Source organism: Manis pentadactyla, chromosome 11, assembly GCF_030020395.1.
Source record: "Manis pentadactyla isolate mManPen7 chromosome 11, mManPen7.hap1, whole genome shotgun sequence".
NCBI lineage: Eukaryota > Metazoa > Chordata > Mammalia > Pholidota > Manidae > Manis > Manis pentadactyla.
The window spans coordinates 21,990,723-22,008,416 of NC_080029.1; the positions used below are offsets into that span (position 1 = coordinate 21,990,723).

The window sequence follows — 17,694 nt, forward strand, 5'->3', positions numbered from 1 at the left end:
AGGAGTTTAGTCTCCACAAATTAGAGCTGTGCAGCTGAAAAATCCTAGTGGTCTGTCTGTCCTTCCAGAGATATAGTTATTATTATGGTCTGTTTCTACTCACATACTCTGACCCAAAGGCGTGAGTTTTCCACACCAGATAATTCTCCAATTTTCTGAAGACACCAACTGCATGTCCTGCAGTTTAATTCAGTCTGACACTAACTACCCAGAGTTAGTACAGATCCCATAGACTAAGGCTCAGTCCCACAAGACTGAACCCAATTTAGATGCTAATCAAGTAGTGGATCCCCAGGTTACCTACACTTCTATCTGACCTGGCTGTAAATCAGGGATTCCCATGGTCCCCTTCGCAGGTTAAAAATTTGCTATAATCACAGCTCTAAGAGAAATACTTTACTTACTATTACCAGTTAATTACAGAGGATACATATGAACAGCCAGATGAAGAGGTGTGTGTAGGACAAGGTCCATGGTCCTTAGCACAGGAGCTTCTGTCCCCAGGGAGTTTGGAATACGTCACCCTGGCATGTGGATGTGTTGTTCACCAACTTGGAAGCTTCTCAGATCTCATTGTCATAAAGAGTCTTCATAGAGCTTAATCTCCAGACTCTCCCTGCCCACCTACCGTCTTTCTAGAGGTTCACGAGTAGAGCTGAAAGGTTCCTACTTGCTAATCACCAGCTCCATGTTGAGGTTGTCTGGGGACTCCTTCTAAAGATACCTCATTAGCATAAACTCAAGAGTGATCAAAAGGGCTTGTTATGAATAATAAAGGTCCTTCTATCACTCTGGAAATTCCAAGGGCTTTAGGAGCTTTGTGCCAGGAACCACAGAAAAAAGAACAAATATCTTTCTATGTCACAATGTCATATACCTTGACGGTGAACTTGGGGGATAGGGAACCCTGTCTTCTTGGCAGTACCTTTCTGGGATGAGGAGTGCAGCTTTTATAATGTAGGGTAGGAAGGTGGGAGTCAGTGATGGCTCAAATGCCACAGAATTTGAGGTTGTTAATGAAATCTAATAGAGTTTCTTGAATACATGTTTCTTCATTTGCTGTATGGCCTTAGAACAATTTCTAGAGACTTTAATTAAAATATTTTTTTTTCAGCAGTTACAGGTATTTCATTGAAGAATAGTTCTTCAGAACTCCTTATTATTCTGGAGACCTAGAACTTCTATGAAGTTTGTTTTTGATAAGAATTTATATTAGTAAATATGATCTAAGTTTTGCCTTTACAAGCATGATTTCCCCCCACCCAACAAATTCACAAATAATTGATATATACATCAGTTATCTTATGATATTGTATAATGTTTTGTTAATTTGACTAATGATATCTGTCTTATGTCACAGAGGTACGGTTTTCTAGACAAACCTTCTCACCAAAGGAACTGTGCCTCTTTTTCAGTTGTGGGGATGTTTGAAAGCTGATGTATGTGGGGAGCCCCCAGTCTAGGGGCCATATCCCAGTCCCACTTCATCATATCCTAAACTGTTCTATCACAGCTACTGTTAATGTGCTGTGGTGTGTCCTGAGAACCTCCCTGACTTCTGGAGGCCTAGAACTTTCTTACAGATGAGTGCTATCCAGGGAAATTGTCCCTTAGCTTAGCCTAATTTTCCCCTTCTACTCCACTGCTTTCCTCATTTTGCAATTTATTGAAGTAAAGACTTTAGATTATTTAAAATCAAGTAGACTTTGAAGGGTGGCCTCACTTGGGCAGGTCCTAAGATCTGACTGAAATCCTGTTCTATTGAAAGTAGAAGAAAAATTTCTTTTTTCACCTGCTGGAATTATCTACATATTAAAGATGAGGAAGTTAGAATCTATGGAAAGGAGAGTTACTTAGATTGAATATCCTAGTCTTTTAAATGTGGATAAATATTGCCTTTATCTCCTTCATGCTGTAGGGGATCTCTCTCTCTCTATTTGATTAGCTGGACCCTTGGGCCTATACATTTTTAGGAACTAAAACTAGGACTTTTATCCTCTTTTTAAATTTCTGAAGTAAAGTTCTCCTTTATAACAAGACTTCAGTTCTATTCTGGAGTGTTTTTTATTTTCAAATGATATACTAGACTGCCTTGTATGTCAAATTAGGGGGCTAATTGTATTATGATAGAAAGTTTAGCAGGCCGAACTTTTCTACAGTATTGCCTTTCCAAAGGTAATATAGTGTACCAAATCATGACTTAATTTCTGTACCAGTTTTTAACTGATATAAAACATTATGCAAATTAAAACCTTTTGGGTATTTTTTTGGCTTAAATTTCTTAGTTACTATCATTTAGCTCACTATGACTTTTTATTTCATATTTCAATAAATACTACTGTTTTCTAGATTTTTAAAAAACTAGTTATAAATGGCATTTATTTATTTGTTTATTTTTTAGACTAAACTTCAGTGGCTCTGTGAGGAACTGAAAGAGCGAGAAAACAGAGAGAAAAGTCTGCGGCACCAGTTGATGCTGTGCAGACAACAACTCAGGAATCTGACGGAAAACAAAGAATCTGAGCTCCAGTGTCTCTTTGAACAGATAGAAAGACAGGAGCAGCTTCTGGAAGAAATACATCGGGAGAAGAGAGGTGTGTTGGCTGCTCTTACTTTTCTTTTTCTTTGGTTCATGGAATCCTAAGATTGAAAGAAAACTTGTTTCTCTTGCCTCTAGTTCACAGTGTTTCCAAATCGTCTCCTTTTCATGTCTCTTGCCTTCTTATCTTCCGTCATTCTGGGTCTGGAAGAGAAAACCATTCCATCTTGAGAGTTTTTCCTTCAGCTGCTCTGTCCCTCCTGTGTACGTAGCACTTGTGTCTGTTGGTCGTTTGCAAGTGTTAACTTGGTAAGACATGTTTGCTCTTCCCTGGTATAATGACAAAATATATTCAACAGATACTCATTCAGTGAGTGTTTACTCTGTGCTTATGTTGTCTTGGGCATTATTATAGGTGCTGGTGATACATTAGTGAATTAAGCAGAAAAAATTCCTGCTCTTGTTTAGCTTATATTATTTTGAGTGGGGTGACAAAAAAAAAATGTAATAAAAGAAGGTTGTATGCATAATGGTGAAAATAATAGAGTTAAGGGGAGGAGAATTTTGGAGAACATGGGACACGGTTTACTATGTCTATTATGTTAGCTATACTTCACTTTAAAAGTTAGACAGGAGACTTGGAAAACTACTTTTCTGTTCTGCTCTACTAGAGATGTATCTTGATGGGAAGAAGAAAAACAGCATGTTTGGGAATCTTTGGTATGCCTTATGTTTTGTTGGATTTAAGTCTTCCTTATTGTTGAACTTTATTAATTTAAGAATCATAAAGAAGGTTAATATATTGTCCCACTAAGAAAAACTAAACATTAACATATGGTAGTCCTATCAAATAAATTTTTTGTTTTTCATTTTTGTGATCAGGATTATTCTCTCCATATGTACTACTTAAAAATTTTCCACTGCTGTATTGCAATGATTCTTATTTTTTTAGGGGATAAAGACCATTTTACATTCTTAAAATTTTTGAGAATTTAAAGAGCTTTTATTAATGTATGTTATATGTATCAATATCTATGATGTGAAAGCTGAATATTTAAAAGTATTCCTTTGAAATAACTATTATAAACCCATTACATATTAGCATAAAATTAATTGAATTTAACTATTTCCCAATACAAAAAGATTGGTTGCCTCTGCATTTAATCTGTTGTTATTACATGTCATGTAACATCTGGAAAAACAGCACTTTTCATTCATGAGAAATTGTGTGTGAATAAGGCAAATAATATCTTAGTATTTTTATTAAGGGGTGTCATATGGTCCCCAAACCACCCTTTAATAATTGCTGGTTAGTGCAACTGAAATATATAAACTCTGCCATTAGTAAAAGTCAGAGGAGCTGTTGTATTTTTTTAAATGGTACAATAGGATCTAATTATTGCACTTACGGATAGAACTCTGTATGATCTCTATACATGTTACAGATTGTTGATATTTAACACTAGTTTACAAGCCAGTTTTTCTTTTAGTAAATATTATCAATATTGTCACCCTGTAAATTATTTACTTTGTATCCTGCAACCTTGTTAAGCTTGTCAAGCAAGTTATTAATTTCAGTAGCTTTTATTGTTGTTGGTTCCTTAGTAATTAGGGTTTTCCTTGTACATGATCATGTCATCTGCAAATGAGGACAGTTTTGCTTCTCCCTTTTTCTTTTTTCTTGTTTTATTCAACTGGTTGGGATCTCTAGTACATATTAGACTAGGCTTAATATACTGAACTAATTCCTAGGATAAACTACACTTTGTCAAAATGTACTTTCCCTTTTGCATGTGAATTTGATTTATTAATAGTCTGTTAAGAATTTTTGAGTGTATGTTCATGAGGAGTATTGGTCTATAGCTTCCTTTCTTATAATGTCTTTATGTGATTTGAATGTTAATATAATAGTAAGTATAAAATAGTGTAACAATATGTTCTCTTAAAATAAGTTATGTTTTCCCTTTTATTTTTTTGAAGCATTTGTGTAAAGTTTGTATTATTTCTTTTTACACATATGATAGAATTCATTGATGAAGCCTCCTGGGCCTGTAGTTTTCATTTTGGAAATTTGGGAAACTCAAATTATAGATATATGGCTACTCAGAATTTCTACTTCTTCTTGGGTCAGTTTTATTAATATGTGCCTTTCAAGCTATTTGTTCATCTAATTTGTTAAATTTATTTGGTTAAAATTTTTCATAAAAACCTCTTTTTAATTCTTTAATTTCTATATTATCTTTACTGATACCTCCTATTATATTCTTGTATCGGTAATTTGTTTTCTCTCTTCTTTAGAAGTCTTGTTGTGGGTTTTATTAATTTATTAATATTTCCCGAGAAAATCTTTGAGTTTAAAATATTTTTCTTTGTCTTTTAATGCTTTATTGATCTTTATCTTATTTTCCCCTTCCCTTTACTTAGTGAGTCATTTGCTCCTTTTTTTCTGGATTGTTTAGTTGGAAGCCTTATTTTAATACCTTTCTTTCCTAATATAATCATTTAAAGTTATAAATTTTCATCTTAATAATATTGTAAGTGCATTCTACAAAACTTGTATGTTGTAGTTTTTTAATCATTGAATGTGAATTAGAAAATATTTCTCTTATAATTTCTCCTTTAATCCATGAATTTTTTGGAAGTATACTACTTAATTTCCAATATATATAGAATTTTCTAGGTATTTTATTATTGATTTTTAACTTAATACCCTTGGGGCCATAGAATATACTCTCCCTGATTTTGATCCTTCGAAATTTACTGACACTTGTTTTATCTTAGTTAATTTTCCATGTGTGCTTGAAAATAAGGTATGCTTTACATTTACCTTGAAAAGTTTTGTAAATGTCACTTACGCCAAATTGTTTCACAGTATTCTTTGTCTGAGGTGATTTATTTATCTCTATTGTTTTTATCCATAAGTGATACAAGATTGTTAAAATATTCAACTATTTACTTTGTGTGTCTGCAGGTGTGATTTCTTTTCTTTATATATTTAAAAACTCTGTTATTAGAGTCTATCTTAGTATTGATTGTGAAATGTGTCCAGGTAGGAATCTATTGTAATTGTCTCAATAAAAGCAGAAGAGGGATTGAAGAAGGACATTGGTAGTGGCAACAAATGCAAAATATATTGTGGAGGAATTAGCACAAGACTGCAGTGTGCATGAGAGAGAGAGAAGGCTCACAGGAGACTCTAAGGACTTAGTGGTTTTGCCATTGGGAAAAACATGAAAGTCAGGAAGAAGGGGCTGATTTGGAGGGAGATAAAAAGAGACTGTATTTTTTTACCTATTCCTTAAAAATCATTAATTAAAAAAAATGTGTTGGGAAGACCCAAACTTTTGTAATTGAGAAATGATATGATAATCTCTTGCCTTATGTGTGTATTGTATATGAGATGCTGTCTGGTGACTTAGAAATAATGAGCACTTAATATGAATGATGATGACCAAAGGCTGCTGTAGTTGGAGACTTAAAAACATGTTTATTAGGAGGTAGAAAGAAATAAACAGGTTATTAGAAATATAAGCAACGTGTTCCTGGTGAAAAGGGGAGTGCTGATTACCTCTGTTGAGGCCCGTATGAGGAGGTTTTTTGTAAGGCATGATATTTGATTTAGATCCGGAAGAATGCAGCAGGATGTCCACAAGAAAAAGAAAGATTTTCTGTAAGGTTTCTGTGCATAATGATCTTTTCTTGCACACTTCATTTGTTTACAATGGTATGCATAGAGGTGATTAAATTGAGATATTTCTGAAGTATCAAACTTAATTGTACAAATTTATGTTTGATTCCCTCTGTGTCTTAGAAACTTATCTGTTAGGTAGAACTAAGTTAACCTACTTACAAGTGAAACATGACAGAGAAACTTCCTATTCATTGGAATCAGCTTTCTCTGGATTAATATTTTTAGTTGGGTTTAATGTCATATTAATTCATATGTGTCAGGTTAATTGAGGCCCATACACAAGGAGTTTCATTTGGTGAGCTGTCAGATTTGTTGATCTCAGTAGTCTTATGCTTCCTGGGCTATTGTAAGCCCATAGGTTTGGGCTGGAGTATTCCAAAAGGGGAAGAAATGTGTTGAGAAGTTATTGTCATGGACGTCTTAGGAATTCGGTGATTACTGGCTTAGAAATCCTTCTCTGTTATGCATGGCACCCAAGACAAGAGTAAAGAGATGTAAGCTGTAGCTGGGAGGATTTAGGTATGATACTTTAACTTGGGTACATAGTTATTTTTAACAATTTCTTAATAAACCAACTGCTGTCTGTCTTCTTAGTACTCTGATAACTCACTGCTCCTCTGTGTCAAGATTCCTCTATAAGAATACTTTGAAACTATGAGGTTTACTAAAAACTGAAATTTATGTGGAAGTTGAAAGGATTCCTTTTTTCAAAGATCTTCAGAAAGAGGGTCACCAGAGTAGTATGATTTAGTTGCTTTCTTGCTGTATGAAATGCTAATGATTATGAGCAAATAGAGCAGGTAATTTTCTTAACATATTTTCTCTTAAACTGAAATTATGAACTCTTCCTTACACAGGTGACCCTTGCTGCTCTCCAGGTACTCTGTACTTGTGGCTATGACTATTTAGTATTCATAACTTTTTTTCCTGAAGTAATAGAAATTAACATGGCCTCTGAAATTCCTTTCCCTTAAAGATGAAATTTGATCTTCTTACCCAATTTCTAGTTTTGGCTGGGTGTTAACCTCATTTGGCATTGATGGACTAGGTGGGATCTTCACCAGTTCCCTACCCTGATACGATGATGGATACAATGCCTAGAAAGACAGTAATTCTCAGCAGCATGTCCTGTAGAGTCAGGCTCCCTGGATCTGTCCCTTCCTGTAATACCTCACTTACTGGGAATGTATTTGCGAGGATGAAACAAGCCTTTGTCAAGGCCTCTTTGTTAGGGAGTTACCTCTTCTGAATAAAAGGGAAACTACTAGTAAGATGTGGAAGAAGGAAAGCAGTCCTCAAGCCACTCTAGAAAGTAATATTTTTGCAGCAGAGAACCCATTACTCAGGTGGTTTGATTGTTTTCGCTCAGTATCTCTGCCTTGGCCAAGAAGTAGGCAGGGAAGAGGTGCATTATTACCCTACCTTTTTTTTTTTTTTCCAGTTCAGCAATTTTAAATCTTTTTTTAGCAGTGACAGTGGCTGTGGCAAGCATTCAGAGAACTGTGCTGGCCCAGAAATATATTATTTCTTACCTGAATGAGTTTTGGGAAGACATGCAATTGAGAATCATCCACTAGAATGGAGGCTCTATGAAAGTAATGATTTTTGTTTTTTCAAAGCTGTACCCTCCAGTGCCTAGAAAGAATCTGGCACACAATAGGTGTATTGGGAATTTGCTGAATAAATTAATGAATGAGTGAATGAAAGAACATTAATGGACACAGTAGGGGAACCATAATATTTATGTTTGGTGATAAAAAAATAGCAATGGACTCTACATAACCAAAATGAGCCTATTTAGCCAAAAGGTGTATCAGCAAATATTTGGCTGAAGTTAAGTAGTTTAATTAGAGTGGTTTGCATTTTGTTGATGATACTTTGGGATTAGGTAACAATATTTGTCTTTCCTAATATTTTAGTTATGTATTATGTTTTATAGTAGAAGGATTTAAGCCATTTATATTTTTATTCACTTTGTGATATTTTCTAAGAGTCTGCTGATTCATGTATGGACACTATAATATTGTTAGTAGTAATTCTAACTCCATTTTATACTATGATTTGAGTTAGCTCTCTAGTAAAACATGTGAAGAAAAATTCAAATCAATTGAATTGCAAAAAAGTAAACAATATTAAAACTGTGTATATGTCTAAAATAGTTCCAGTCCTTAATTGTAGAATGACTATAATTTTAAGAATATTATTTTCTATTTGCTTTTCATCATAGACAAACTTAAGCCTGATTATAAATGTTGAATAGAAGGATCCAGGAATGCAAGAGGATGAAGAAGTGAAAGAAAGGTTAATTGGTACAGCAGGGTCCCAGAAGATATGCATGGGTTCAGAAGTAAAGGTGGAAAAATGAATCTTGGAAAGAACAAGCAAAAGAGTTAGCATTTAGGCATTTCTTCTTCCTTACCTTGTTAGTACTTTGAATATCCTGTTTTTGGCAGTTTCACCTATCGCAATAATTTGCATAGAAGTTTCCGTATTTTGAAGGTTAGTTCTTCAACATCTGTGATTGGGTTTAATTGTTCTTTGCCTTGTATATGCTTAATACCTGTTAAGAGAAAAGTATGGGAAGAATGAGAGGTGGCTACTGGATTTGCTATGTAAGACTTTGAGGAGACCGGTTTGTGAGTTTTAAGCCAGATTGTAGAACAGTTCTCATGACTATATTTTTTGCAAGCTGCTTTCAATGAATAACTCATGTCATGGGGTAGATAATAGATAAACAAGGCATAGAACCAGCTTAGTGGTGAAGCTAGTATACTATTCGCTCATTATTCTGTTCTTATAGGTGACTCTGAGAATGAGTTATTTTTACTATATAGTAGATATAGGGCTCATTTTTTCATCATTCTAAAGTTGCTGTGCTGTATCAAGGCAATGATTCTAAAAGTCACTCTGTATTTCTTTTTTTTTTTTTAATTTTTTTTATTAATGTATTATTGATATACACTCTTATGAAGGTTTCACATGAAAAAACAATGTGATTACTATTTACCCATATTATCAAGTCCTCACCCATACCCCATTGTAGTCACTGTCCATAAGTGTAGTAAAATGCCACAGAGTCCCTATTTGTCTTCTTTGAGCTACACTGTCTTCCCTCTGACCCCACACACACCATATGCACCAATCATGTACCCCACAATCCCCTTCTTCATCCCTCCCCCACCCCTCCCTTTTGGTAACCACTAGTCCCTTCTTGGAGTCTGTGAATGTGCTGCTATTTTGTTCCTTCAGTTTTGCTTTGTTGTTATACTCCACAGATGAGGGAAATCATTTGGCACTTGTCTTTCTCTGCCTGGCTTATTTCACTGAGCATAATGTCCTCCAGCTCCATCCATGTTGTTCTAAATGGTAGGATTTGTTTCTTTCTTATGGCTGAATAATATTCCATTGTGTATATGTACCACATCTTCTTTTTCCATTCATCTACTGATGGACACTTAGGTTGCTTCCATATCTTGGCTATTATAAATAGTGCTGCAATAAACATAGGGGTGCATATGTCTTTTTGAATCTGAGAACTTGTTTTCTTTGGGTAAATTCCTAGGAGTGGAATTCCTGACTCAAATGGTATTTCTGTTTTTAGTCTTTTGAGGAACCTCCATATTGCTTTCCACAAAGGTTGAACTAGCTTATATTCCCACCAGCAGTGTAGGAGGGTTCCCCTTTCTTTGCATCCTTGCCAGCACTTGTTGTTCTTAGTCTTTTCAATGCTGGCGATCCTTACTGGTGTGAGGTGATATCTCACTGTGGTTTTAATTTGCATTTCCCTGATGGTTAGTGATGTGGAGCATCTTTTCATGTGTCTGTTGGCCATCTGAATTTCTTCTTTGGAGAACTGTCTCTTCATATCCTCTGCCTATTTTTTAATCAGGTTCTTTGCTTTTTGGGTGTTGAGGTGTGTGAATTCTTTATATATTTTGGATGTTAACTCCTTGTCACATATGTCATTTACAAACATATTCTCCCATACTGTAGGATGCCTTTTTGTTCTGTTGATGGTGTCCTTTGCTATACAAAAACTTTAGTTTGATGTAGTCCCTTGTGTTCATTTTTGCTTTTGTTTTCCTTGCTCAAGGAGATGCATTCAGGAATAAGTTTCTCATGCTTATATTCAGGAGATTTTTGCCTATGTTGTCTTCTAAGAGTTTTATGGTTTCATAACTTACATTTAGGTCTTTAATCCATTTTGAGTTTACTTTTGTGTATGGGGTTAAACAATAATCCAGTTTCATTCTCTTTCATGTAGCTGTCCAGTTTTACCAACATCAGTTGTTGAAGAGGCTGTCATTTCCCCGTTGTATGTCCATGGCTCCTTTATCATATATTAATTGACCATATATGGTTGAGTTTATGTCAAGGCTCTGTAGTCTGTTCCATTGGTCTATGGTTCTGTTCTTGTGCCAGTACCAAATTGTCTTGATTATTGTGGCTTTGTAGTAGAGCTTGAAGTTGGGGAACACACTCTGCATTTCTAAAGGTTTTCACCTGCCAGATTTGTCTCTGCTATTGTTGATCTCAACTTTTATGGATTTTTCCTTTGGTTTCACTGTTCCTACTTTTCTGAGAAACTGTTATCAGCTGATTTATCTGTTTTCCTTGTTCTTCCTCTGAATATCTATATTACCTCTGTATCACTTCTGCAGTTGGATGGCTGAACTGAACAGTGGATAATTTCTTAGAAATCATTTATAGGACAGAAACAAGGGATGGACTTGCAAACTGAAGGCATCTTTCCTAGGATAGACATGGGGTTGCATCATTTATTTTTGTATATCCATTATTAATTTATTGGTTTTATTTTCCCGCCACTCACCAATTCATCTACGTTCCCCACATCATTTCAAGCAACTTTTTAGTTTGTCTCATTGAAAGAGTGTTTGACAATCATGGCACTTAAGGAAATATTAGTTCTTGTCTGTCAATAAGGAAAACAAGTTTTTTCTGTTGCATATTGAGTGGAATTCAACATTCTAAGTTAATTTAGGTGGTGATCTCTGAGTGTAATACATTTATGTATTTGGATTCTTGTTAATTAAAAAAAAAATCTGTTCAGCACTTTATTTTACATTGTCACCAGTTTGTTCAGAAGTTTGGTGATGTTGATTATTAGAGAAAATGACAGTTTATTTTAATTGATAGATTAAGGAAATTATATAAACTCATTAAACTAAAATTTTGTTTAATGTGAAGTTATGTCATCTCATTTATTTTCAGGCTTTCTTTGTAATTATTTTCCAAAACCAATTGAGAAACAGTACTTTTTTTTTTTAATGTAATGTCCTCTCTTTCAGTCAAATCAGAATTGTGCTTAAGTCTTAATCTGTGTTTTTGCTTATTTTTGCTTCACTATAATAGTTTTGTTTCTCATGTATTTTATGTTATGATATGAAATCTAGCCAGGTCAACAGGATTGAAGTTAAACTCCATGGCTTCTTAGGAAGAAGATTAAATAAATTAGTGGTATACCTGGAGCTCCAGATCTGTGCAGATGTGAACTACAATTGAATACGTAATGAGCATTCATACTGTTAATGAATAATTTGGCAAGGAATTATGGCTAGTTGTTTAGGTAGCTGTAAGTTTCTCTGATCATCCATCCATCTGTGTAGTAGGCCTAATGCTTGTACTTCTTCTATTAGCTAAACTAAAGACAAACATTTTCAATATCTCTGGTAATAAACTCAGTTGGTAACAGTTAAATATTGATTAGCGAATTAAAATATTTAAAGTTGACATTTTTCATTTTCTAAATTATTGGATGTGTGAGTTTTCTGGAATATGTTCTGGAAAATAAATGTTAAATATGTAATATGGGGAGCCAAGATGGCGGCGTGAGTAGAGCAGCAGAAATCTCCTCCCAAAACCACATATATTTTTGAAAATACAACAAATACAACTTTCCCTAAAAGAGAGACCAGAAGACACAGGACAACAGCCAGGCTACATCCACACCTGTGAGAACCCAGTGCCTCGTGAAGGGCGTAAGATACAAGCTGCAGCTAGGCGGGACCTGAGTGCACCCCCCACCCCAGCTCCTGGCGGGAGGAGAGGAGTCGGTGCGGGGAGGGAGAGGGAGCCCAGGACTGCTAAACACCCAGCCCTAGCCATCCGCACCAGAGCACAGACACAGTGCGTGCATGGGCTGCTGGAAACTGGGGAAACAGGACAGTAAGACCTGTGAGTCGGTCCCTGCATCTGGCTCCCCGGGAACAAAGAGAAGCGAGTGCTTTTTGAAACTCTTAAAGGGACAGGGACCCCACAGCTGGACGGGAGCCTCCCGGGACACTTAGCCCAGCAGCTGGGAATCCGGGGGAACTCTGGGCACCCTAACTCCCTGTGCAGCAGGGCATCTCGGAGGCCCCTCACGAAGATAAACAGCCTCCCGGCCGTTTCCCCTCCAACACAGCTCGGCTACATCGGAGCAGCAGCCAGAGGCAGGCCACGCCCACAGCAACTGCGGAGCTAAACTATGTAGCGGCCGGGCAAGAATCAGAGGCCCGGTCTGCACGCAGCTGCCCCGCACAAGCCACTAGAGGTCGCTGTTCTCCCAGGAGAGGAAGGCCACAAACCAACAAGAAGGGATGTTCTCCCAGCGGTTACTCGCCCCAGCTCCGCAAACTATCCCTATCTCCATGAAAAGGCAAAATCTGAGACGGACAAAAATCACAGAGACAATACCTGAGAAGGAGATAGACCTAACCAGGCTCCCTGAAAAAGAATTCAAAATAGAAATCATAAACATGCTGACAGAGCTGCAGAGAAATATGCAAGAGCTAAGGGATGAAGTTCGGAGGGAGATTACAGAAGTGAAACAAACTCTGGAAGGATTTATAAGCAGAATGGATAAGACGCAAGAGGCCATTGATGGAATAGAAACCAGAGAACAGGAACGCATAGAAGCTGACGCAGAGAGAGATAAAAGGATCTCCAGGAATGAAACAATGTTAAGAGAACTGTGTGACCAATCCAAAAGGAACAATATCCTTATTATAGGGGTACCAGAAGAAGAAGAAGAGAGAAAAAGGGATAGAAAGTGCCTTTGAAGAAATAATTGCTGAGAACTTCCCCAAACTGGGGGAGGAAATAGTTGCTCAGACTATGGAAGTATACAGAACTCCCAACAGAAAGGACCCAAAGAGGACAACACCAAGACACATAATAATTAAAATGACAAAGATCAAGAACAAGGACAGAGTTCTAAAGGCAGCCAGAGAGGAAAAAAAAGGTCACCTACAAAGGAAAACCCATCAGGCTATCATCAGACTTCTTAACAGAAACCTTACAGGCCAGAAAAGAATGGCATGATATATTTAATGCAAAGAAACAGAAGGGCCTTGAACCAAGGATACTGTATCCAGCACGATTATAATTTAAATATGAAGGAGGGATTAAACAATTCCCAGACAAGCAAAACTTGAGGGAATTTGCCTCCCACAAACCATCGCTACAGGGTATTTTAAAGGGACTGCTCTAGATGGGAGAACTCCTAAAAAGAGCACAGAACAAAACACCCAACATATGAAGAATGGATGAGGAGGAATAAAAAGGGAGAAAAATAATCATCAGGCTGCATTTATAATAGATCAATAAGGGAGTAAAGTTAGACAGTAAGGTAGTAAAGAAGCTAACCTTGAACCTTTGGTAACCACGAATCTAAAGCCTGCAATGGCAATAGGTACATATCTTTCAATAATCACCCTAAATGTAAATGGACTGAATGCACCAATCAAAAGACACAGAGTAATAGAATGGATAAAAAAGCAAGAACCATCTATATGCTGCTTACAAGAGACTCACCTCAAACCCAAAGACATTCACTGATTAGAAGTCAAGAGATGGAAAAAGATATTTCATGCAAACAATAGGGAGAAAAAAGCAGGTGTTGCAATCTAGTATCAGACAAAATAGACTTCAAAACAAAGAAAGTAACAAGAGATAAAGAAGGACACTACATAATGATAAAGGGCTCAGTCCAACAAGAGGATATAACCATTATAAACATACATGCACCCAATACAGGAGCACCAATATATGTGAAACAAATACTAACAGAATTAAAGGAGGAAATAGAATGCAATGCATTCATTTTGGGAGACTTCAACACACCACTCACTCCAAAGAACAGATCCACCAGACAGAAAATAAGTAAGGACACAGAGGCACTGAACAACACACTAGAACAGATGAACCTAATAGACATCTATAGAACTCTACATCCAAAAGCAACAGGATACACATTCTTCTCAAGTGCACATGGAACATTCTCCAGAATAGACCACATATTAGGCCACAAAAAGAACCTCAGTAAATTCCAAAAGACTGAAATCCTACCAACCAACGTTTCAGACCACAGAGGTATAAAAGTAGAAATGAATTGTACAAAGAAAGCAAAAAGGCTCACAAACACATGGAAGCTCTAAAACTTGCTCCTAAATAATCAATGGATCAACAACCAAATCAAAATGGAGATCCAGCAATATATGGAAACAAATGACAACAATAACACAAAGCCCCAACTTCTGTGGGATGCAGGAAAAGCAGTCTTAAGAGGAAAGTATATAGCAATCCAGGCATATTTAAAGAAGGAAGAATAATCCCAAATGAATAGTCTAATGTCACAATTATCGAAATTGGAAAAAGAAGAACTAATGAGGCCTAATGTCAGCAGAAGGAGGGACATAATAAAGATCAGAGAAGAAATAAATAAAATTGAGAAGAATCAAACAATAGAAAAAGTCAATGAAAGCAAGGGCTGGTTCTTCAAGAGAATAAACAAAATAGATAAGCCTCTAGCCAGACTTATCAAGAGTAAAAGAGAGTCAACACACATCAACAGAATCAGAAACAAGAAAGGAAAAATCACAATGGGCCCCATAGAAATACAAAGAATTATTAGAGAATACTATGAAAACCTATATGCTAACAAGCTGAAAAACCTAGGAGAAATGGACAACTTCCTAGAAAAATACAACCTTCCAAGACTGACCCAGAAAGAGACAGAAAATCTAAATAGACCAATTACCAGCAATGAAATTGAAGCAGTAATCAAAAAACTACCCAAGAACAAAATCCCTGGGCCAGATGGATTTACTTCAGAATTTTATCAGACATACAGAAAAGAGATAATACCCATTCTCCTTAAAGTTTTCCAAAAAATAGAAGAGGAGGGAATACTCCCAAACTCATTCTATGAAGCCAATGTCACCCTAATACCAAAACCAGGCAAAGACCCCACCAAAAAAGAAAACTACACACCAATATCCCTGATGAATGTAGACTCAAAAATACTCAACAAAATATTAGCAAACCGAATTCAAAAATACATCAAGAGCATCATACACCATGACCAAGTGGGATTCATCCCAGGGATGCAAGGATGGTACAGTATTCAAAAATCCATCAACATCATCCACCACATCAACAAAAAGAAGGACGAAAACCACATGATCATCTCCATAGATGCTGAGAAAGCATTTGACAAAATTCAACATCCATTCATGATAAAAACTCTCAACAGAATGGGCATAGATGGCAAGTACCTGAACATAATAAAGGCCATATATGATAAACCCACACCTAACATCATAGTGAACAGCGAGAGACTGAAAGCTTTTCCTCTGAGATTGGGAATAAGACAGGGATGCCCACTCTCTCCACTGTTATTCAACATAGTACTGGAGGTCCTGGGCATGGCCGTCAGACAAAACAAAGAAATACAAGGAATCCAGATTGGTAAAGAAGAAGTCAAACTGTCACTATTTGCAGATGACATGATATTGTACATAAAAAACCCTAAAGACTCCACTGCAAAACTACTAGAACTAATATCGGAATTCAGCAAAGTTGCAGGATTCAAAATTAACACACAGAAATCTGTGGCTTTCCTATATACCAACAATGAACTAATAGAAAGGGAAATCAGGAAAACAATTCCATTCACGATAGCATCAAAAAGAATAAAATACCTAGGAATAAACTTAACCAAGGAAGTGAAAGACCTATACCCTGAAAACTATAAGACACTCTTAAGAGAAATTAAAGGGGACACTAACAAATGGAAACTCATCCCATGCTCCTGGCTAGGAAGAATCAATATCATCAAAATGGGCATCCTGCCCAAAGCAATATACAGATTCAATGCAATCCCTATCAAATTACCAACAGCATTCTTCAATGAACTGGAACAAATAATTCAAAAATTCATATGGAACCACCAAAGACCCCGAATAGCCAAAGCAATCCTGAGAAGGAAGAATAAAGTGGAGGGGATCTCGCTCCCCAACTTCGAGCTCTACTACAAAGCCACAGTAATCAAGACAATTTGGTACTGGCACAAGAACAGAGCCACAGACCAGTGGAACAGAATAGAGTGTCCAAACATTAACCCAAACATATATGGTCAATTAATATACGGTAAAGGAGCCATGGAAATACAATGGGGAAATGACAGTCTCTTCAACAGATGATGCTGGCAAAACTGGACAGCTACATTTAAGAGAATGAAACTGGATCACTGTCTAACCCCATACAGAAAAGTAAATTTGAAATCGATCAAAGACCTGAATGTAAGTCATGAAACCATAAAACTCTTAGAAAAAAACATAGGCAAAAATCTCATGGACATAAACATGAGTGACCTCTTCTTGAACATATCTCCCCGGGCAAGGGAAACAAAAGCAAAAATGAACAATTCGGACTATATCAAGCTAAAAAGCTTCTGTACAGCAAAGGACACCATCAATAGAACAAAAAGGTATCCTACAGTATGGGAAAATATATTCACAAATGACAGATCCGATAAAGGGCTGACATCCAAAATATATAAAGAGCTCACACACCTCAACAAACAAAAAGCAAATAATCCTATTAAAAAATGGGCAGAGGAGCTGAAAAGACAGTTCTCTAAAGAAGAAATTCATATGGCCAAGAGACACATGAAAAAATGCTCCACATTGCTTGTCATCAGAGAAATACAAATTAAAACCACAATGAGATATCACCTCACACCAGTAAGGATTGCCATCATCGAAAAGACAATCAAGAACAAACCTTGGCAAGGTTGTGGAGAAAGGGGAACCCTCCTACACTGCTGGTGGGAATGTAAATTAGTTCAACCATTGTGGAAAGCAGTATGGAGGTTCCTCAAAATGCTGAAAATAGACTTACCATTTCACCCAGGAATTCCACTTGTAGGAATTTACCCTAAGAATGCAGCACTCCAGTTTGAAAAAGACAGATGCACCCCTATGTTTATCGCTGTACTATTTACAATAGCCAAGATGTGGAAGCAACCTAAATGTCCATCAGTAGATGAATGGATAAAGAAGATGTGGGACATATACACAATGGAATATTACTCAGCTATAAGAAAAAAACAGATCCTACCATTTGCAACAACATGGATGGAGCTAGAGGGTATTATGCTCAGTGAAATAAGCCAGGCAGA

The 17,694-nt window shown here is 36.5% G+C and overlaps 1 protein-coding gene across 6 annotated transcripts in view; it reads left to right on the forward strand.

Annotated features, from left to right (window-relative positions):
- CEP128 (centrosomal protein 128) overlaps positions 1 to 17,694 on the forward strand; it is a 416,809-nt gene that overhangs the window by 200,569 nt on the left and 198,546 nt on the right. For 5 of the 6 annotated variants that reach the window (XM_036882239.2, XM_057488248.1, XM_057488246.1 and 2 more), the window contains one exon: positions 2,402 to 2,594. In XM_036882239.2, coding sequence (XP_036738134.2) covers positions 2,402 to 2,594 — 193 coding nt within the window. Of the gene's footprint in view, positions 1 to 2,401; positions 2,595 to 2,750; positions 4,408 to 17,694 lie in introns of those variants that run through there. The other variant, XM_036882240.2, reaches the window with a different exon arrangement.